At 50.6% G+C, this 16,305-nt stretch overlaps 5 protein-coding genes across 5 annotated transcripts; 1 reads left to right on the forward strand and 4 right to left on the reverse strand.

Moving 5' to 3' along the window:
* ENH_00070010 (hypothetical protein) lies at window positions 1-352 on the forward strand (the record flags this gene model as incomplete). Its single annotated transcript, XM_013577465.1, has 1 exon — window positions 1-352. A coding segment is annotated over one exon (352 nt), but the record flags the coding sequence as incomplete, so codon positions are not given.
* A 416-nt stretch (window positions 353-768) lies between these two features.
* Window positions 769-1,158, reverse strand: ENH_00070020 (hypothetical protein, conserved; the record flags this gene model as incomplete). The annotated part of the gene is made up of 1 exon (XM_013577466.1): window positions 769-1,158. The coding sequence occupies one exon, from the start codon at window positions 1,156-1,158 to the stop codon at window positions 769-771; it is 390 nt and encodes a 129-aa protein (XP_013432920.1).
* A 1,459-nt stretch (window positions 1,159-2,617) lies between these two features.
* ENH_00070030 (hypothetical protein, conserved) lies at window positions 2,618-7,718 on the reverse strand (the record flags this gene model as incomplete). Its single annotated transcript, XM_013577467.1, has 12 exons — window positions 2,618-2,743; window positions 2,853-2,960; window positions 3,084-3,181; window positions 3,439-3,555; window positions 3,733-3,799; window positions 3,939-4,064; window positions 4,235-4,709; window positions 5,078-5,153; window positions 5,279-5,502; window positions 5,647-5,748; window positions 5,857-5,912; window positions 6,039-7,718. 12 exons carry the CDS (start codon window positions 7,716-7,718, stop codon window positions 2,618-2,620), a joined length of 3,255 nt encoding a protein of 1,084 aa, XP_013432921.1.
* A 2,029-nt stretch (window positions 7,719-9,747) lies between these two features.
* Window positions 9,748-12,559, reverse strand: ENH_00070040 (hypothetical protein, conserved; the record flags this gene model as incomplete). Its single annotated transcript, XM_013577468.1, has 7 exons — window positions 9,748-9,969; window positions 10,072-10,130; window positions 10,254-10,371; window positions 10,579-10,815; window positions 10,943-11,047; window positions 11,196-11,302; window positions 11,560-12,559. 7 exons carry the CDS (start codon window positions 12,557-12,559, stop codon window positions 9,748-9,750), a joined length of 1,848 nt encoding a protein of 615 aa, XP_013432922.1.
* Window positions 12,560-14,077: 1,518 nt separating this feature from the next.
* Window positions 14,078-16,110, reverse strand: ENH_00070050 (leucine rich repeat protein, putative; the record flags this gene model as incomplete). Its single annotated transcript, XM_013577469.1, has 6 exons — window positions 14,078-14,628; window positions 14,733-14,901; window positions 15,053-15,143; window positions 15,393-15,458; window positions 15,575-15,609; window positions 15,919-16,110. The coding sequence occupies 6 exons, from the start codon at window positions 16,108-16,110 to the stop codon at window positions 14,078-14,080; spliced, it is 1,104 nt and encodes a 367-aa protein (XP_013432923.1).
* Window positions 16,111-16,305: the final 195 nt, after the last annotated feature.

The following is a 16,305-nucleotide window of genomic DNA, read 5'->3' on the forward strand; positions in this document are numbered from 1 at the left end:
GGTCGTCGAGCACCAGCAGCAGCACCAGCAGCAGCAGCACCACCAGCAGCAGCACCAGCAGCAGCACCAGCACCAGCAGCACCAGCACCAGCAGCACCAGCAGCAGCAGCACCAGCAGCAGCAGCAGCACCAGCAGCAGCAGCAGCACCAGCAGCAGCAGCAGCACCAGCAGCAGCACAAGCAGCAGCAGCACCAGCAGCAGCAGCACAAGCAGCAGCAGCACAAGCAGCAGCAGCACCAGCAGCAGCAGCACCAGCAGCAGCACCAGCAGCACCAGCAGCAGCACCAGCAGCAAGCTGCTGCTGCTGCATCTCGCGCCTACCGAGCGCGTCTTCCCCCAAAAGCTGCCTGAGAGACTCAGCTGCCACTTTTGCTGCTGCGCGCCGAGGCAGTGCTGCTAAAATTTTTGCATTTTTGTGCTGCAGCAGCAGCAGCAGCGGCACAGCCGTGGTTTTGCTGCAGCAGGCCGGGCCTGTGGGAAGCAAGCGAAGCAGCTGCTGGCCGCAGTGCATGCGTGCTGCTGCAGCACTGCATGCAGCAAAATAACTCTAGAAACGCAGTTTCATTTCTTTTTAAAGAGTTAAAGAAACTAATCCAATCACCTGCTATCAGAGTCACAAGATTTGTTCGAATCTTCTCCAAAACTTCCGAACCAACCCGCAGCACGGGAAGACCCAGGCCCGCAGCAGCAGCAACTTGAACTGCCTCAGAGAGCTGCAGGGGGGGAAGCTGCAGCCCACGCAGAGCAGCAGCAGCCTAAGCAGCTAACTAGTCTGGGCTGCTGCTGCTGGGCCTGCTGCTGCTGCTGCGCTGCTGCTGCTGCTGCGCTGCTGGAAGCCAGAAAGCCCCAAGACGCACCTTTAGTCCGAATAGATGCCTGAAGTCGAAGGGCTCTTCAGGGGGCAGCAAAACCCGCTCGGGAGGAACTTCTCGCTGTCTTCGCCACACAGGGACCCACGCGAAGGCCCCCGAAGCGCCTTCTGCTGCAAATTCCTTTTCCTCTTCCACAAAAGCCTCGCCTTCTGCTGCTTGCTTCTCATTTGTTTCTTGCTGCTGGTGCACAGGGAGATCTGGATCATGTGCCGCCACGCGAAAGCGCGCCGCCACGCGAAAGCGCTCCTCCTCAGCTCCAGAAAGAGGGTTCTTCGAGTCCGTCATGACGAACACTGCGAGAATTAAAACCCTTTTTGGCCATCAGCCACTGAAATATAATAATCTGCATCAAAAGAGTGCAAACTGGGGAGGTGCGGCGGCGGAATTCCTCTCAAGCCAACGAGACAGCTCATCGAGCAAGACTCCGAAACGGGAGCTGATGGATGTTGCTGAGAGGAAATCTGAATTTTTATAAAGCTTTTAAACACTTAATTCGCATATTATTTACTTTTTTAACACCAAAGGTGCGCCGTCTGCCGCGTGTTCCTCACGGGTCACTAACCACCGCCCTAGACCACTTCGCTGCTGAGGATGCTCGGCGGTTGCTGCATCGGGAGACGTGGGGCGACTTGCACCGCGTTTCCGGGTCTTTATTGCAGTTTTATTTAATTAATTCCGAGTAATTTGCATTTGGAAAAGTGAACAATACGCTTACCTGTACCTGGTTGCTGAGAGAACCAGTGGCCACCCACTTGGCTGCTTCCTGGGACCAGCGGTCTTCGATGCTGAGCGTGTCTCTCTTGATTTGTTGAAACCTGAGTTGAAAACCTTCAAATTCGTTATTCGCGCTGTTTAGAATCTCTACAAATGCCATTTGCAGCAGCGAGCTCCAATGATTGCGCGGTGTGGCATGTTGCTGGCGGAGTCAGTTGTGGAGCTACAGGAACATTCAGGGGCTTTCAGTCCCTTAATTACACATATATATTATTAAACATAAATATATATTCTTAAGAAGTATTACGTCCATCCAAGCAGTTATATTCGGACTAAATTTGCGTGGACACGAGCCGAAGCTCCACGCAAGCAGTCTTGAATCCACGCCACAACAAAAGCATCTTGGGTTTCCTCCCCTTTTGGAAAGAGCTTTGTACAGAACAAATTGAATCATTTCAAATATTTCAAATGATCACTGAATGGGACAGGGAAGGGTGCCTGTCCGATATCAGCCAGCTGTGCTTGGCCCCCATAGGACGCAGCTTTGCATGCTCAGTTCAAATACGTGAAATAATTCTGTTCTAGCCGCAAAAGCCTCATCTGCCATCTTCCTCACTTCTAAAAAGTGCTGACTGACTGAAGATTGTCAATAATTCTTTCTTCCTAAACCATTCGCTGCCAGAAGTGCAGAGACTTGCATCAATGCAACTTGAAGTGCTTCTGCTGCGCCGTTGTGCTGCAGCCGCCACTGCGCAGTACTCTACAGAAAGCCAGGCCTAGAAACTCTACAACGGGGCTGCAGCAGCAGCAGGAAAGACAAATGCTTCGCAGGATAAGTTGTTTCGTGGGGGGAAAATTGTCCACAGCCAACGAGAGCACTGCGCCACGGCAGCGCGGCAGGTGCTCTGAACTTGAACAAAAACACAAAGTGCCCGCAAGACTGCATCTGCGTCGCGAGCTTCTGGGAAAATGAGTTATTTTTCAATTAAATGATTCACTGAAACAAATCTGGAACTCCTAGATCAGCCCCTTAGCCGCTGTCGCAGCCCAGAAGCTTCGCAGCCATGAGAGTGTAAGGCAGGGCAGTCCGCAGCACGTCGGCATCGGGGCAGAGCTGGGCCCCTACTCCTTCTAAAACAGACATTGCCACAACAATCTGCAGCCCGCAGCAAGGAAAAGCAAAATGTCTTTTCTTGTGAATCTCGAAAACAGAAGAGAGAAGTGCTGAACACACTGCAGCGCGCTGCAGGGAAACGCCAGCCCACCGAGACAAATGACGGGTCGAGTTCCACGCAGTACTTTTTCGAAAGCGAAAGCATTTTCCCCATTAAAGAGGTGAACCGAACGCGGCTCATCTGCAACGAGTTGCCTTCCTGAGAAGGAAGCGCAGGATCACTCGAGAAGGGTTTTGCAGACTTTGCGGGAAACATCCAGCAAGAAGACCACAGCTCAAATTGAATTCTTTCTCCTTCTCACAACGAAACTACAGCACCAACCTCAAAATGGTATTCGTCGATAAGTTTCTCCACCTCGGAGCAAAAGCCATCTTCGTCCTTGCATGCGCTTCTTCGAGCTCTCTGGAGCATCGCCAAGGCTAGTTAAAAGGCCACACACACAGTCGCAGCCCGAAATCTGGATTTTTGCAATTATCTAACAATATAGCCCCGCTGATATGCCTAGCCTTGTTGACTAAACGACAAATGGCATGCAGGGAATACGCAAGAAAAACGGAACTTATGGCCCCATCATAAGCCCGCGCCTGGCTCCTTTAAGCATCACTATTTCCAAATTTTCCCTTTTTGCACTTCTAATGGAGTAATTGATGTGTGCAGCGCCTGAGTGGCTGCAAACCTGCATCTCTGCCACGCTTCTTTCCTACGGCCTCCAAAAGTGTGACGAAGTTCACTCGGTCAGCCTGCTCTAGCGAGCCAGCTAGGCCGCAGTCCAGCACGACCAACTCCAGCGGCCCTTCGGCATGCAGATCGCAACATGCTGGTAAAAAACGATATTCTTTCAATTGCTCAGATGACTGTTGGATTTACTTGCAATATTCCGGCGCATGAGGAGCAAGACCGACGAAATTTCGCATTCAAAACGCGCGCAAAGTGGCAATTTCGACTGGTCTAAAACAGGCGCTACACTCACCGTCAAGTCTTGGCGCATATTTCAGCTGGAGATTCGGCAAAGTCGTGGAAAGAACCGGAAAAATGAGCTGAATTGCAACAGCACATTCTGAAACTGCCGCAGCTTTCAATGGCCACTGCGGCAACTGCACTTGCTGCAGAACACAGGAGGGATCCAGTGCTGCAGGTATTCAAGGTTAAAAAGGAAAGAGAAGGAAATAAAAGTACCTCCTTGTTGTTGTGGGAAAAGCGGCAAAGTAGGTTGCCGCTGTGCATGTCGCCATGGAAGAAATTATCCAGGAAGACCATTTGGAGGAAGGAGTGAAGGCAAATCATTCCAACGCTGTTAAATCGCTGCGATTCAAAGCGCAAGATAGAATGCGAGCGCAAAGACGCAATTCAAGGCTAGGCGCAGTCGCCCGTGGCGGCTCAGTAAAGAGCTGCACGAATTGCGTTCATGCTCTTAGGCAAAAACTGATCGAGATGCGGGACTCGCAAGGTCAAGAGTCCGCCAAATTTTGCACCTCTATTATGCTTCGGGCCACTGGGTTTGAAAGGGCTGCTGAATCGTCCTGCTGGCTACGCCCAGCTGTGTCTGAAGCGGATTCGCCTTGGGGCTTCCGCGTCCCGGAGGGCGCCTCTTGCTGCTTTGCTCTGGCCTTCAAGAGCTGATTCAGAGTAAATCCTGACTCCAGCGTCATAACAAGCACCTCGCTGCTGCTCAGCGCCTCGAATGGGTAGGGAAAGGTGACCTGCCGGCGCATCCCAAGGATCTTCCTTGACAGCGAGCCGAGGATATTCGTGTGGTGTTGCTCCGCCTTTGAGTCTACTGGCAGAGGGTCGCAGTGCTTTTTGCGTCTGCATTTGTTGTGCAGCGGCAGCAGATCATCGGGAACTGGAGTCGACGAGAGCCCGAAGTTGGAGCGGAACAGCTTCAGGTGTTTCTCTTCCAACCCGAAGTCCAGTTGCCGCCGCATCGTAACTGCAAACTCCTCCACGCTGCAGACAAAATTTAGCTTATTCTGGCTCATATACAGAAAATAGCTCACGCCTATTTCGCCCACATCTGAGGCGCAGTGCGGGCACATCAGGACCCTGCCCGTGCCTAGACCACAGCGAGCTACACACAACTGAACTCAATCAAAGCCTGAAATATGATGCCATGAAGGCACACACACAGCGCACTGGTTTAGAAGCGGAGAAGCTTCACGGAGATAAGGTGAAGCCCCAAACGCAGCTTCGAGTCGCCGCCTTCGAGGCATGCACTTTTGTTGCATCTCATCTTGGCACCATAGGATGCAGATCCAGCTGCAGTTAAAACTGTTGCCTCATCTTATCAAGGGGCACGCGATTGTGTGCCCCCTTACCTGTTTTTCAAAGCGACAAATCCAAAGGCAGGCAGATACTGGAGTACCGAAGCGATCAGGAGCATCACACGTAGATCTGCAACATTGTTTCAGAAACGACACGGGCACTGAGGAGTCACACAATCAGATGGTGCTTAAAATAGACTACTTTCCCAAGAAATCACTACGCTACTTTGATGAAGACGAGACGGCGCGTCACACCGAATTCCATAGCCTCTCGCACTCCTGGCCGCATAACTTTCACCGCAACGGCGACTGGAGGAATCTTGTCTGTGCTGCCTATTTCTGCAGAAACTGGTTTCGACATGCTTCCGCCCAAAACGAATGCGTGGTCAAGAAAAGTTCGCTTTGACTTTTCATCCGCCTCATCCGATAACAAAAGATATGCGCGGTAGACTTGGGCAATGCAGCCGCATCCGATAGGCCTACACGCAAATAAGAAACAAAGATATGCTGAATCGTACATTCTACATAGATTGGAGGCCAGGAAACGCGTAAAACTTTGGCCGTGGCAAGCTGGCAGAGCAAGAGCAGATCCCGGAATACAAGAGTTGCCGGCGACGACTTACTTCGGGTCAAGCAAGAGGTGGCGCATCACGTCATCGCCGAATTGCTCGCGGAGAAGCAGCGCTGCTCGAGGGTAGGAGAAGGGACGAGCTGATGTCTGGAGTCTGTAGTTGAAGCAGAAAACACAGCAGACAGAAAAGCCTCGAGTCTTTGTGGGCTGGCGATTGCAGCGCCAGACCAGCCTGAACGTGCACCGGCAGCAGTGTTCTTACCTTGCACATCTCGCGCAGAGAGACTCGTTAAACAGGTCTGGCCGAGTGGCAATCCACTGCAAACAGTGCAAATAAATCCTGTGAACCAGTCATGAAACGCCCGCCATAGAGGCAAATTGCCTAGGTTTCCGAGAAGTCGGCAGCACGGCTGCGCTGAGCAAAACTGAAAGCGTTCTAGGCACCTGCAGCAACTTCACGTAGGTAGGACCCGCTGCGGAGGCCGCTGCTGTGACAGCCGTGAAGATAACTTCTTCAAGTTCCCGCTGCAGAACAGATTCCCAGTGAGCTACTCGCTGGCCCCTTAAGCCCAACATCTGCAAGCAACCTGAAACGAAGGGCAGCGTCAGCAGCCAGAAACCTGCGGCGCCGACGATGAGTGCTAGGGGCAAGACGTAGAGAAGTCTTTGCAAAACCGACGCGACCATTCTAAAGAAAAACCCAACGGTTTCACCTAATTCTGCGAGCCACCCTCTACTGCATTCAGCTCCGGCAACCGGGCCAACTGCTGCATCCGCGCAGAACAGTTGCGGTTGCCCCAGCTGAAACTGAACACTAGAAGCAGACTCTGCTGCAGCTGCCGCTGACGGCTCCTTCCCGTTTCCCTGGCTAGTTTGCGCATGAGCACAGCCACTCGTTTGTTCTAATTCATGAATTCCTGAAATGGACTGCTTTTGCGAGCTTTCGTTGCGCGCCGTTTTCGAGTTAATCGCATAGTCGCCGTCACTGCAGACAACGCAGACTTTCCTTCCACGCTGGGTGACAAGTTCCAGTGCTTGTCTCGTGGCAAAGCCAAGAGCAATGAAACAGCAATCAGCACTTCTCCGTAGGGATTGCAGAATGCTCTGCGCTCGCAAAGAGTCTCCTGGATAGATGCTGTTCTCTTCGCCAGCAATGCATTCCTTGATGTTGCTGAAGCAGTGCTGCATGCTTTCGAACGCGCCAGCCACCAGAGTAACTGCTTTGAATGCCGGCTGGCTCTGCCAGATTATTTGTTCCAATCTTTCCACGTGTCCGCTAAGCGGCCTGCTTGGCGAGCACTCATCAGGAGAGCATGTTAGCGTTTTGGTTTCAGCCGGGCTCGCGTCACTTTTGTTCTTGGGTGGCGCATCCTCTTGTCCAATCCAATGCAGCGGCAAAGCAAGAGTAGCTGCAGCCGCAAGGGCAAGGGCTGCGCTGCTGTTGGAGCCACAACGACACTCTTTTTCGGAGTTATCTCGTGGCGAGAAGCGCCTCACGGGAAGCTGCCATGTGCCACATGCAACTTCTGCCGGTATAGCAGATGCTCTTTCATGACTGCGTGGCGCAAAATGCTGTGAAGATATGTGCCTCTTCAAGCATTTGACTGATAGATCATCGACTCCTGAGAGACAATGGGCCTTCCACCCTATCTGCCAACAAGATCTTTCGTGGTATTTGTTAGAAACACTGTTCGTTCGCGAACAAGGAGCTAAGGAGCCGGCAACCGCAGGGATGCGTTTAAGCCAAACTCCGCACAAGGCCTGGCCCACAAAATTGCACTCTGCAAAAGCGTCGCAGGGAGAGTGCCAGCAGCCGCCGCCTGATCGAGCGCAGCGGCCGTGTTTGACTGGGTGAGTGTACTTCTCCGGGCAAGGCAGTAATCGCCCAGCACATTGGGCATCGAAGCCTCGACTGCTGCTTCTAGAACTGGCATGAACCCTCGAAATTCCAGTATGTAAACCTCTTAGCCTGTCTGGGTAAGCTTGGGCAGGGGTTTCTTCACGCACATTCTCGCGCGTCTTCCGAATGGCTGGCGTACGGCCAACAATACTTGTGTAACGGCTGCAGTCGACGAATGATTCAAGTTTCGCACTTCGTGCAGCAGCTCGCCGCAGTGTATTCATCCTCCAATCCTCCCGATCGGTGCCATTTGGGCCATGCAGACGCCTCAGGGGAGAGCTAAGTAGGCGGACTCTCCCGCCGTTCCTGCGCTACTAGCGCGCGCCACACCGCCGCGGACCGCTCTAATGGTGTGTTGAGTACGACCTGCGGAAGACTTAATACATTCAAGCTCAAGGAGCTTCGCAGGGCGCTACGATGAGGCGATACGAGGAAGGTGCGCAGAGAAGGTTCTCACAGAAACAAATGCCTGCGCGCTGCTGCTGCCATTTCCAACATCATAGAACAGTAGCAGCAAGTAGATAGGGAGGTACTCAAAATACCCGCGAAACGCAGGTGTAGTTCATTCGCAGCTTCTACCGGCTTCATACTTTAGGGGAAGCTCCATTACTCGATCCCAGCTTTGTTAGCGCCGCCGAGACCAGCCCTGTCAGCTCGAGCGAAAAGTGATTAATCTCTATTTACCACAGAGGAACACTGCCTACTTATCATTTTAATTCCAATCAAATATAATTTAGTGACACTTACTACATCACACAAGCTCCCCAGTCGTTCATCTAAGGCCTCCTTGGAGCCGCAAATGCACGCTCAGCGTCGGCGCCACCACTGTGAGTCATTGTTCAGGATCTGCAATGCACTAGCTATTTGCTAAAATTCTCTAGCAGTTACGAGCCCCTTCTGTTACGCTTGTGTGTATTGTTTAATGGCCACGGAGGCAGTCAAAGTGGGCGTCAACAGCCCAGATATATGAATTCTCGCATTAGTGAAAATGCTTCGTGGGCTGCTCGGCAGCGAGCAGTGTTAATGAGTGAACCATTACTGCATGGAATGCAAGAATTCATCCTTTTTCAGCATAGGTAATACAGTGAAAGAATAGTTAATGTTCCGCAGCAGTAGGAGCAGCCGGTGATGGCGGTGGTCCCGAAGCCTTGGTGTGAGTCGGTTATCACTCGAGCTGATAGAAATCGCTCTGTGTATGTGCCTGCCAAGGTCTTTTCTTTTTTATGAATGCAGTGAAGAACTCAATCTCACGTTCCACTGTCTGGAATGGTAATGGTCCACTGCTAAACGTCTTGCTGCTGCTATCGCATGCAAGCTTTTTCCGACACTTCTGTGCTTTGAAGTTGTTGAAGTAGCTTCGCTACACATTTACGCTAGCGCTTGAAGACTCGGAGAATGACTTCCAGTGTCAGCTGCGCTGTAGCTGGTTCCCTGTCGACACCCGCCCCTAAGTTCCCCATTACACAATCTGGGGAAATGGTGGACGGCAGGTATGGGTCTTTTGCTGGAATATGGAAAAAACCAAATTGGAAAATTACTGGAGCGTGGTCATCCAATATTTACGGAAGCCCCCTCGAGATGGCATCTCTTGGCTATTGCTGGTGCATTTAGCACAGTCATGCGCCACGTTGGATAAAGGCAAAATAGGAGCTAAATCCTCGCATGTCGTTCTTCGTAGTTACATCTCACTTGACGGCAATGCTCCTGCAGTAGTTGAATGGTGGGCTGTCGTAACGTGTGGCTTAAGGGTGCCCTCCTTCAGGAGGAACTCTTGAGTTTCGCTAGTTTTCTTCTCCACTACCCTACTGTTTGTATTACAGCTAGCTGGAGTTCTGCAGCGTGGGGGGAATTGGTATGCTGTAGAACTACTGAGACAAGCTGGCTAGCACTCAAATGCCCCTCCGTACCCTCCATTCGGCCCCAATAGGCGGCCAAAATGCTTGCAGAGCTGCCTCGAAGCCTTGCCCTCCTATGAGCTTCATAAAAACCTAAGGCGACAATGAATGAACTCACGATGTGCTTGTGGTGCCCTGAGGTATATCATGTACTTTACACAGTGCCAGCAGCTTGACAAAGTAAAAGGAATGCACTCTTATGTCTCACGTTGAGTGGTGGACTCATCGTCCAACCACCACTAGAACTAAAAGCAAAAAAAATTTGTCTTGAATCACAGCTGGAGCCGGACTTTAAACTCAGAAAATCAACGTGCCGCATATTCTAGGCTTATATTTTGCGCGCTCGTTCCATGAGAATTCATTCCCCTTTCATCATTATAGTGGCAGATATATCTTTATGTCTGTACTTATGAAGGAACTCCGCTTCCTCAGCTGGAAGCTTGTGCTGATAAACATCGATTTTCGTTCCATCTGGAGTGGCGAATTGAACAAGTCCTTCAAAAAGAAACACGATCCTATACAAGCCAAGGGTATTTTTAAGGTCTTGGATGTCAGTAAGAACCAATAGTTCTGGCAAGGCCTGAAGACCAAAAGAGAACGCGCAAACTCTTCCATTTCATTGCTCGGGATTGTACTCCAAAAAAAGCGCTGATACTCAGCAGTGTTTTGTTGCTTGACTTACCCTTGGTTTTGGTTCTTTCACGTGCTGGAGGGCCTCGTACACGGTCTTGCATGAGGGATCTGTAAGAAAGCCGGAAAGAAAGAGCAGCATCATTGGGCTTTCTTGGCAGGAGAACTGTTGTCAGGCAGATGCGACTCAGCACGAGAGCCACTGTATTCGTCCAACTTGCTGGGCTAGCTTACATTCTGTCTTATCTTCGGGGTCGCAGATGAGGTCTAAATGGTGCTTCTGGAGAGGAACTGTCCCTCCGCTGCCTGTTGAGCGTTCCAGAGCGTGCTTTTTTGCCAAATGTTTTGGGTGCTGCACGGGAAAGAACCACCAACGACACTGCAGGCGTTCAGCGAAACTGCAAATGGAAGAGATGTGCCTCACATTCAAAGCCGGACGTAAAGGCTGAAGCTGTTGGTAGGCTGAGTGTCTTGAAGCATAGCCACAAGCTTGACTTCAGTCAACTGCTTTCGTGAATCCCAATGAAAGTCTGGATGAGCGCATGGAGATAGTGCCCACCTGCAACATGTTGAGAATCTCGGAACCAAGACTCTCGGGCTTCCGACACTCCCCATCAAATCCCAGCACCATGTGGTCTTTCCCTGTTTTGGCATTATGTTTCTTTTTATCTGTGTGCGGTCCCGTCTGTGCCTCAAGGTCCTCTTTGCGCATGATAGACTTAATCATCATGTAAGGGCATTGCTGAGCTTGCGTTTCGAGCTTAAAACACTCCGGGTCAGCACAGGTGACTGATGCCTGCAACACAAATGAACCATTCTATGGACTGAATAAAGCGCTTCAAAGTAAATTTTTGAGCAATAGTTTTCAACTTGACCTAAAGATCAGTGAATTTTGTGGAAAACTCAAAAGTGAAGAGCCGCACTTCGTGGGATAGCTTTTCAAAGCCAGATAGGCAAGTTTCGCGTTTGTTCTCTTCGTAGAAAGGCAGTACCCACATATTGCTCAGTTGCTGGGTTAGGAGCAAGTCCTGAAAACACAGTGCAGTCCGCAATACCACAAACAACGGTAAGGCAGCAACTCTCAAGTCCCTAAGCTTTAATTCAAGCAGTGGAGTGTTTTGGTATTTCATTTATGCTCAGCGGTCAAGGAACTGTAGTGAGTGAGTGCCACCGCACCTCTTGGACGGCAATATCGGGCACGGCAGTCTTTTTCTGGGCTTCCGCCTTGGGCTCTTCTTTCTTTGCTTCGTTCTCAAGCTCCTTTTCTGCTTCTGCTGCTTTTTCTGAAGGCAAAAGGTTAAAACGACCTGGCGCAGCAATCTTAGAGATGCACAGACGGGTTGAAGCAGCTCCCGAAAATGTGCGAAAAGCTTGGGCGGCTGAGTATATGAATAAGTGTCCACTTGCCACAAGGAAATAATATTAAAACAATGCAAAACATGGATGTGGAGAACTGCGAGGACTGTGTTTTTGGCTACAGGTCGACGAAGCTCAATTTCATCTTAGTGGGTGCAATAAGTCTGTCACTCCCGTGGATTACCATGTAGGTCAATTATCGTCACCAGCCTGCTGTAAAGCTCTTGTCCTTTTGTCGCTTTCAGCAAGGGACGTATTCGATTGACAAGGGAGTCAAATGCTCTCTCAGGGCTGACTTCGTGAGGGTGGTGCTCTGGTCTGTGTGCCTCCGTCTTCGTCTCTTCGTGCGTACTGGTTTCCTCTTTTTCAGATCCAGCTTCTTGCTTTGTGTGCTTTTTCTCTTCTTCCTCTTCTCCAGCTTTTTTTCCGGCTTTCTCTGCCTCGCCTTCCTTGTGGCCCTTGGGCATGGTCTCGCCCTGAGGATGGGAAGGCTGTTCCTTTTTAGCTTCGTGCTTTTTCTCGCCCTCAGACTCAGGGGTTTTGGCGTGTTCGGATTGCTTGTGTTCAGTCTCTTTTTCAGCTGCATTGGTTCCTTCCGCGCCTTCTGCATGCTTTTTGGGTTCTGCCTCTGAGCGAATGCTGTGAAGATGTTCCTCATCAGAAACATGGCTTCCTTGGGTCTCGTGCGCTGAGGAACTGGCCTCTTCTGGCAGCTTTTCTACAGTTTCCTTTTTATTTGCTGCCGCGCTGCCCCCATGGCTGCTCTCCGCCTCCTCGTTGTCTGACGGCGACGTCTTAGACTTCTCCTCCTGGGATTCCCCCGAAGACGTTGCATTTTCCCCTTTTTCCTCTGTTTCCTCCTGTTCAGCATCTTCGTGTTCTGCTCCAAGTTGTACGAATGCCCCATTCAATGGTGCCATAGAGATTAAACGGCTACTTGGCCCTGTGACCCTGCGCAGCGCAGGGCCTTCTGGCTGGACGACCCCTTGCAGAGAAAAGCCTCGACTGCCAAGGAGTGGAGAGTTGCTGAAGGTTGAGGTTGCATTTTGTAGGAAGCGTTCATCACTGCTTCCGCCAGACAAGCCATGCAGTGACCGGTTCCTGTCTAGAATGGCTGTGGCACAGCCGTGATCATTGGTGGCAAGGGCAAAAGCCACGAGTAAAATTGAGAAAACTTCCCTCATCTTCGTTACCTTCAGCGCATAAGGGAGGAAGTCCTTGACACCGTCGGACTTGGGCTCCCACTGCGTCGTAGGTCTCGAGAATTCCGCACATCCGCTTTCAAATCGGTCTCCAAGCACTGAAATGAAACTTGAGACTCCTTTTGATTTAAACAAAAAGATTGTTCACTAATGTTTCATGGAGTCACCTGGGTGACAGATGCTCTGCGCGCTCGTTGTCAGCTAAAGAGAGCTGCTGGAATGCTCGCCAGGCCAAGACTCAGCGTCGTCCCTGCTGTGCAGCAGCTCGATAGACCAGTACAGAACAAAATGTGGACCTTCTGCTCTTTTATCCCATTAGAAGATCTCGAAATTGGGTTTCTGTTGCTGAGGGGGGCCAAAAAGCTGGAAATGCGTACGCAGGTGGTGGTGTGCTCCTGTTGTGTACGAAGGGATGCTTGGCTCTCTCGCGCGCATGGCCCACGCCCACCAGTGCCGAGCTCATTAACTACTCACTTCGCAAGACTCTTTGCCTTAAGGCTATTTTAAATGTCTTAATTAGAATACGAATACGAAAACAATTCACTTTGTATAGAATTACACGCGTTCGTCTGGCCGACAGCTGCTCGGCAGTGTTAGTGCATAGTAGACAGAATCTGTGTGTGTGATTGCCCGCGTTGAGGTGCAGCGGATGTTCCTGTACGCAGTTATTCAGGCAGTTATGGACTCAGTATGCGGCTCGAAACGGTTTATCTGTCGCGAAATGGCTTATCTGTAATCTATCGGGACCGAAAACATCCGCAACGGTCAGTTGCATCGACGGCCAACTAACCATTGGTAAAGTGAAGGCCCAGTAATCTTGACTACGGTGTTCAATAGGACAACAAACTAGTCAACCCTTAGGGCACCTATCAGAATTGTTGCCAGTAAGCTCAAACTAGCTGCAGGCACCGCGGGCGGAAAGCCCGTTCACCTAGACCGTCCAGCTCCCAAAACAGCAGTAAGACACAGTTAGCAGTAAGCGGTGCAAAACGCCTACCCAAATTAAAACAAACAGGTCATTTTCCGTTCTGTCCAAGCGATATTTAATGGGGACAAAAAAATACTGGATTCCCGTTGTGGATGGGTGCGGGCCCCTCCATAAGTATGAGCGCTGTGGCCTTCTTCGCCGCAGATAGACTTCATTCCGCCTCGAAAGCACTGGATGGCCCTCTTCTGCTAATGCACCATTCAGTCAAGCGCTAGCGCTGGCCTCTTGTCCTCTCCACTCTGGTGATCACGTAGGCTGACCGTCTACAGGATGAGCATACAACTACTCCGGGCCCCATAATCTTCATTGACTACAGCATCATGTCTCATTATGCAAACCAACAAAGAGCAATCGGTTCTCAAATCTAGTGGCTCCATACATCCTGGAGGTGGCTGTGTGCCAATACAGCATCCGATGCGTTCAAAGTGGTCATCGCTCTGCTGACCAGGTGACAATGACGACAATCCTCTTCTTTCAAAACAACGACACCATGTGTACCAAATTCATAAGATCTACTCAAGTTGATCCTTTGTCTCTCTCAGCCGCAACGGCTCAGGTGGAACTTCTTCAGTAGTTAAAACGCGTCCACATCGGCAGTGCGCGCACCCAGCTTGGTTTTCTTCCATAGGCGCCGTATCCCTGGAATGGGACTGCGCCGCACCATGCGATTTTATCTGATCCTCCTCTAGAAGTTCTTGTCTTCTACAGGATGTATGAAATGCTGCTGAATAGTTTGTGTCTGACAGTGAGCGTTGGCGTGCGCCGGATTGGTCTAGCCGTGGCGTTTCTTTAGCTGCTTGTTTTTGGGTTGACGCTGCTCTTTTTGTGCCGCCATGAAGCGCCTGGCTGTCACTCCTCGTTAAGCTGGAACACGAGTGAGCAGGCAGTCTGCTTGATAGTGAAACTGTCTGCACGTTAGAACTCCCACAAAAGGCGTTGTCGAGGCTCTCCGAAGGGATTGTGTCCTTGCTACCTATTGACCTGGCTCCCACCCTAAGTCTCCCGATATTGCTCAGGCGTCCCATCCTCGGTGGAGTTTTCGGCGCGCAGAGAAATGAATGACCTGATCAGACTCAAAGACACACGGACACAGCAGTTGTTGTGCTGCCAGTCCAGTGCCAAGAGAGCCCCTCAGAAGACCAACACTTCGTCAGAGTTGCGAAATACCTTCTGAATTGAGAAGTGCTTCTTGAAATGCTTTCACAGTTGCCGCAGTTGCTCGGCCGCAAGATTCATTTTGCGCCCAAGCGTCCACCGCGTTGCGCACTTCTGCTGAAACTTTGTGGCCGTTGAAGCGGCTGAGCGTGGGGCAAGAAAGAAGGGCAAATCCTTCAGCCTGAGCAAAGCAGCGGTTCAACGCTGAACCTCCGCTATTTACTCTGGCGAGAGAATCCAGACAGAGAACGTCACATAGTGCAAATTATCCTTCATTGGTGCTGTTGTGGAATGATTCATGTGCGCACTGCGCAGATGCGGAAAAAACTTACAACATTCCCATAGTCAAGAAGAGGATTTTCTCTTAAGTCCAAAACTTCAATGGACTCAAAAATGCTGAGGGGCGCCAAGGCTTTAAATTCCCTGAATGACATCAGACCGCAGACGGTTTTGCGTTAGCTTCACCCTTTACTTTCGTGCTCGTTAGCTCATCTTTAGCCCGCAATAATTGTTCCTCTCTCAACTGCTTTCTCATGTCTTCCAGCTGGCAGTGCCTGCACGTGAAATCGAGGGCAGCAATTCATGTGGATCAACAATCTCGGTTTCGCTGTTTGAGTGTGTCTCGGCACTTATGTATGCTGGTAGCTAAGGGTTGCACTCAACCAGTTTTACCTTATTTGGTTCCTGGACAGATTCAGGGTCTGAAGTGTAGAACGCAAAGGAGTGTTGGCTAAACTTCTGCAGCAAAGAGAGCACCGTCAGCAAGCTCGCATTTCACGGGAAATGTGAGCTTCCCGTGAAATCTTTCAGTGCGCAATCTCACTTGTGCAGTAGTGCAATGAGTTCAAGCTTACATTATAGTTGTTATTTGGTTTCCGCTGATGTCCAGCTGGCGCAGTCGGAAATGGGAACCAAAATTTGTTATGAAATTAATTCGGCAGTTGCTGGCACGCAGTGATTGTAGGTGAGGAAATGGTAGCGAGTGACCATCCAGAGAGACAAGAGGATTATTATTAAGGTCAAGATCCGTTAGGCATTCGAAATCTAAAGCTGCAACTTCGCCTAGCGAGAGCTCTATCTGCAGGCATGCTGTTGAGGCACAAAGAGACTCTTGTACAGCTCACTTGCAGAAAAGGGACACGGCTATCTGTATGCTCAAAGGCTAACCCAATATATCCTTCGGCAAACCAATGCTCACCTTCCTAATGCTGCTGTTGGAGAGATCTAGGACTTTCCACTTGCGAGCGGCATTGCCGTCTGCTAGAAGGAGGGCCTTCAGCTTGGCAGCATTGAGAATAGGGCCAGCAGATACTTTTCCGGTACGCCTTAGTAAAACTGTTTCAGATGCAACCTTGGCCTCGTGAAACTTCCGAGGCTCAGAAGCCGGCATCCTGTCTGCTGGTTGCCTGGGACCAGCAAGTCGGCACTGTAGTGCCTGGCACTACAATTGACCTTCGTCGTTACCCCTCGAGGCTTAATAGTGCGAAAGACATGAATAATATTAAATATCTTAAGGCATGAATAATATTGAATATCTTAAGGCATAAGGCACAGCTGGATAGCGGAGAATCATAAACGGGAACTC

This window comes from Eimeria necatrix, genomic scaffold, assembly GCF_000499385.1.
Source record: "Eimeria necatrix Houghton genomic scaffold, Enh_scaff67, whole genome shotgun sequence".
Lineage (NCBI taxonomy): Eukaryota > Apicomplexa > Conoidasida > Eucoccidiorida > Eimeriidae > Eimeria > Eimeria necatrix.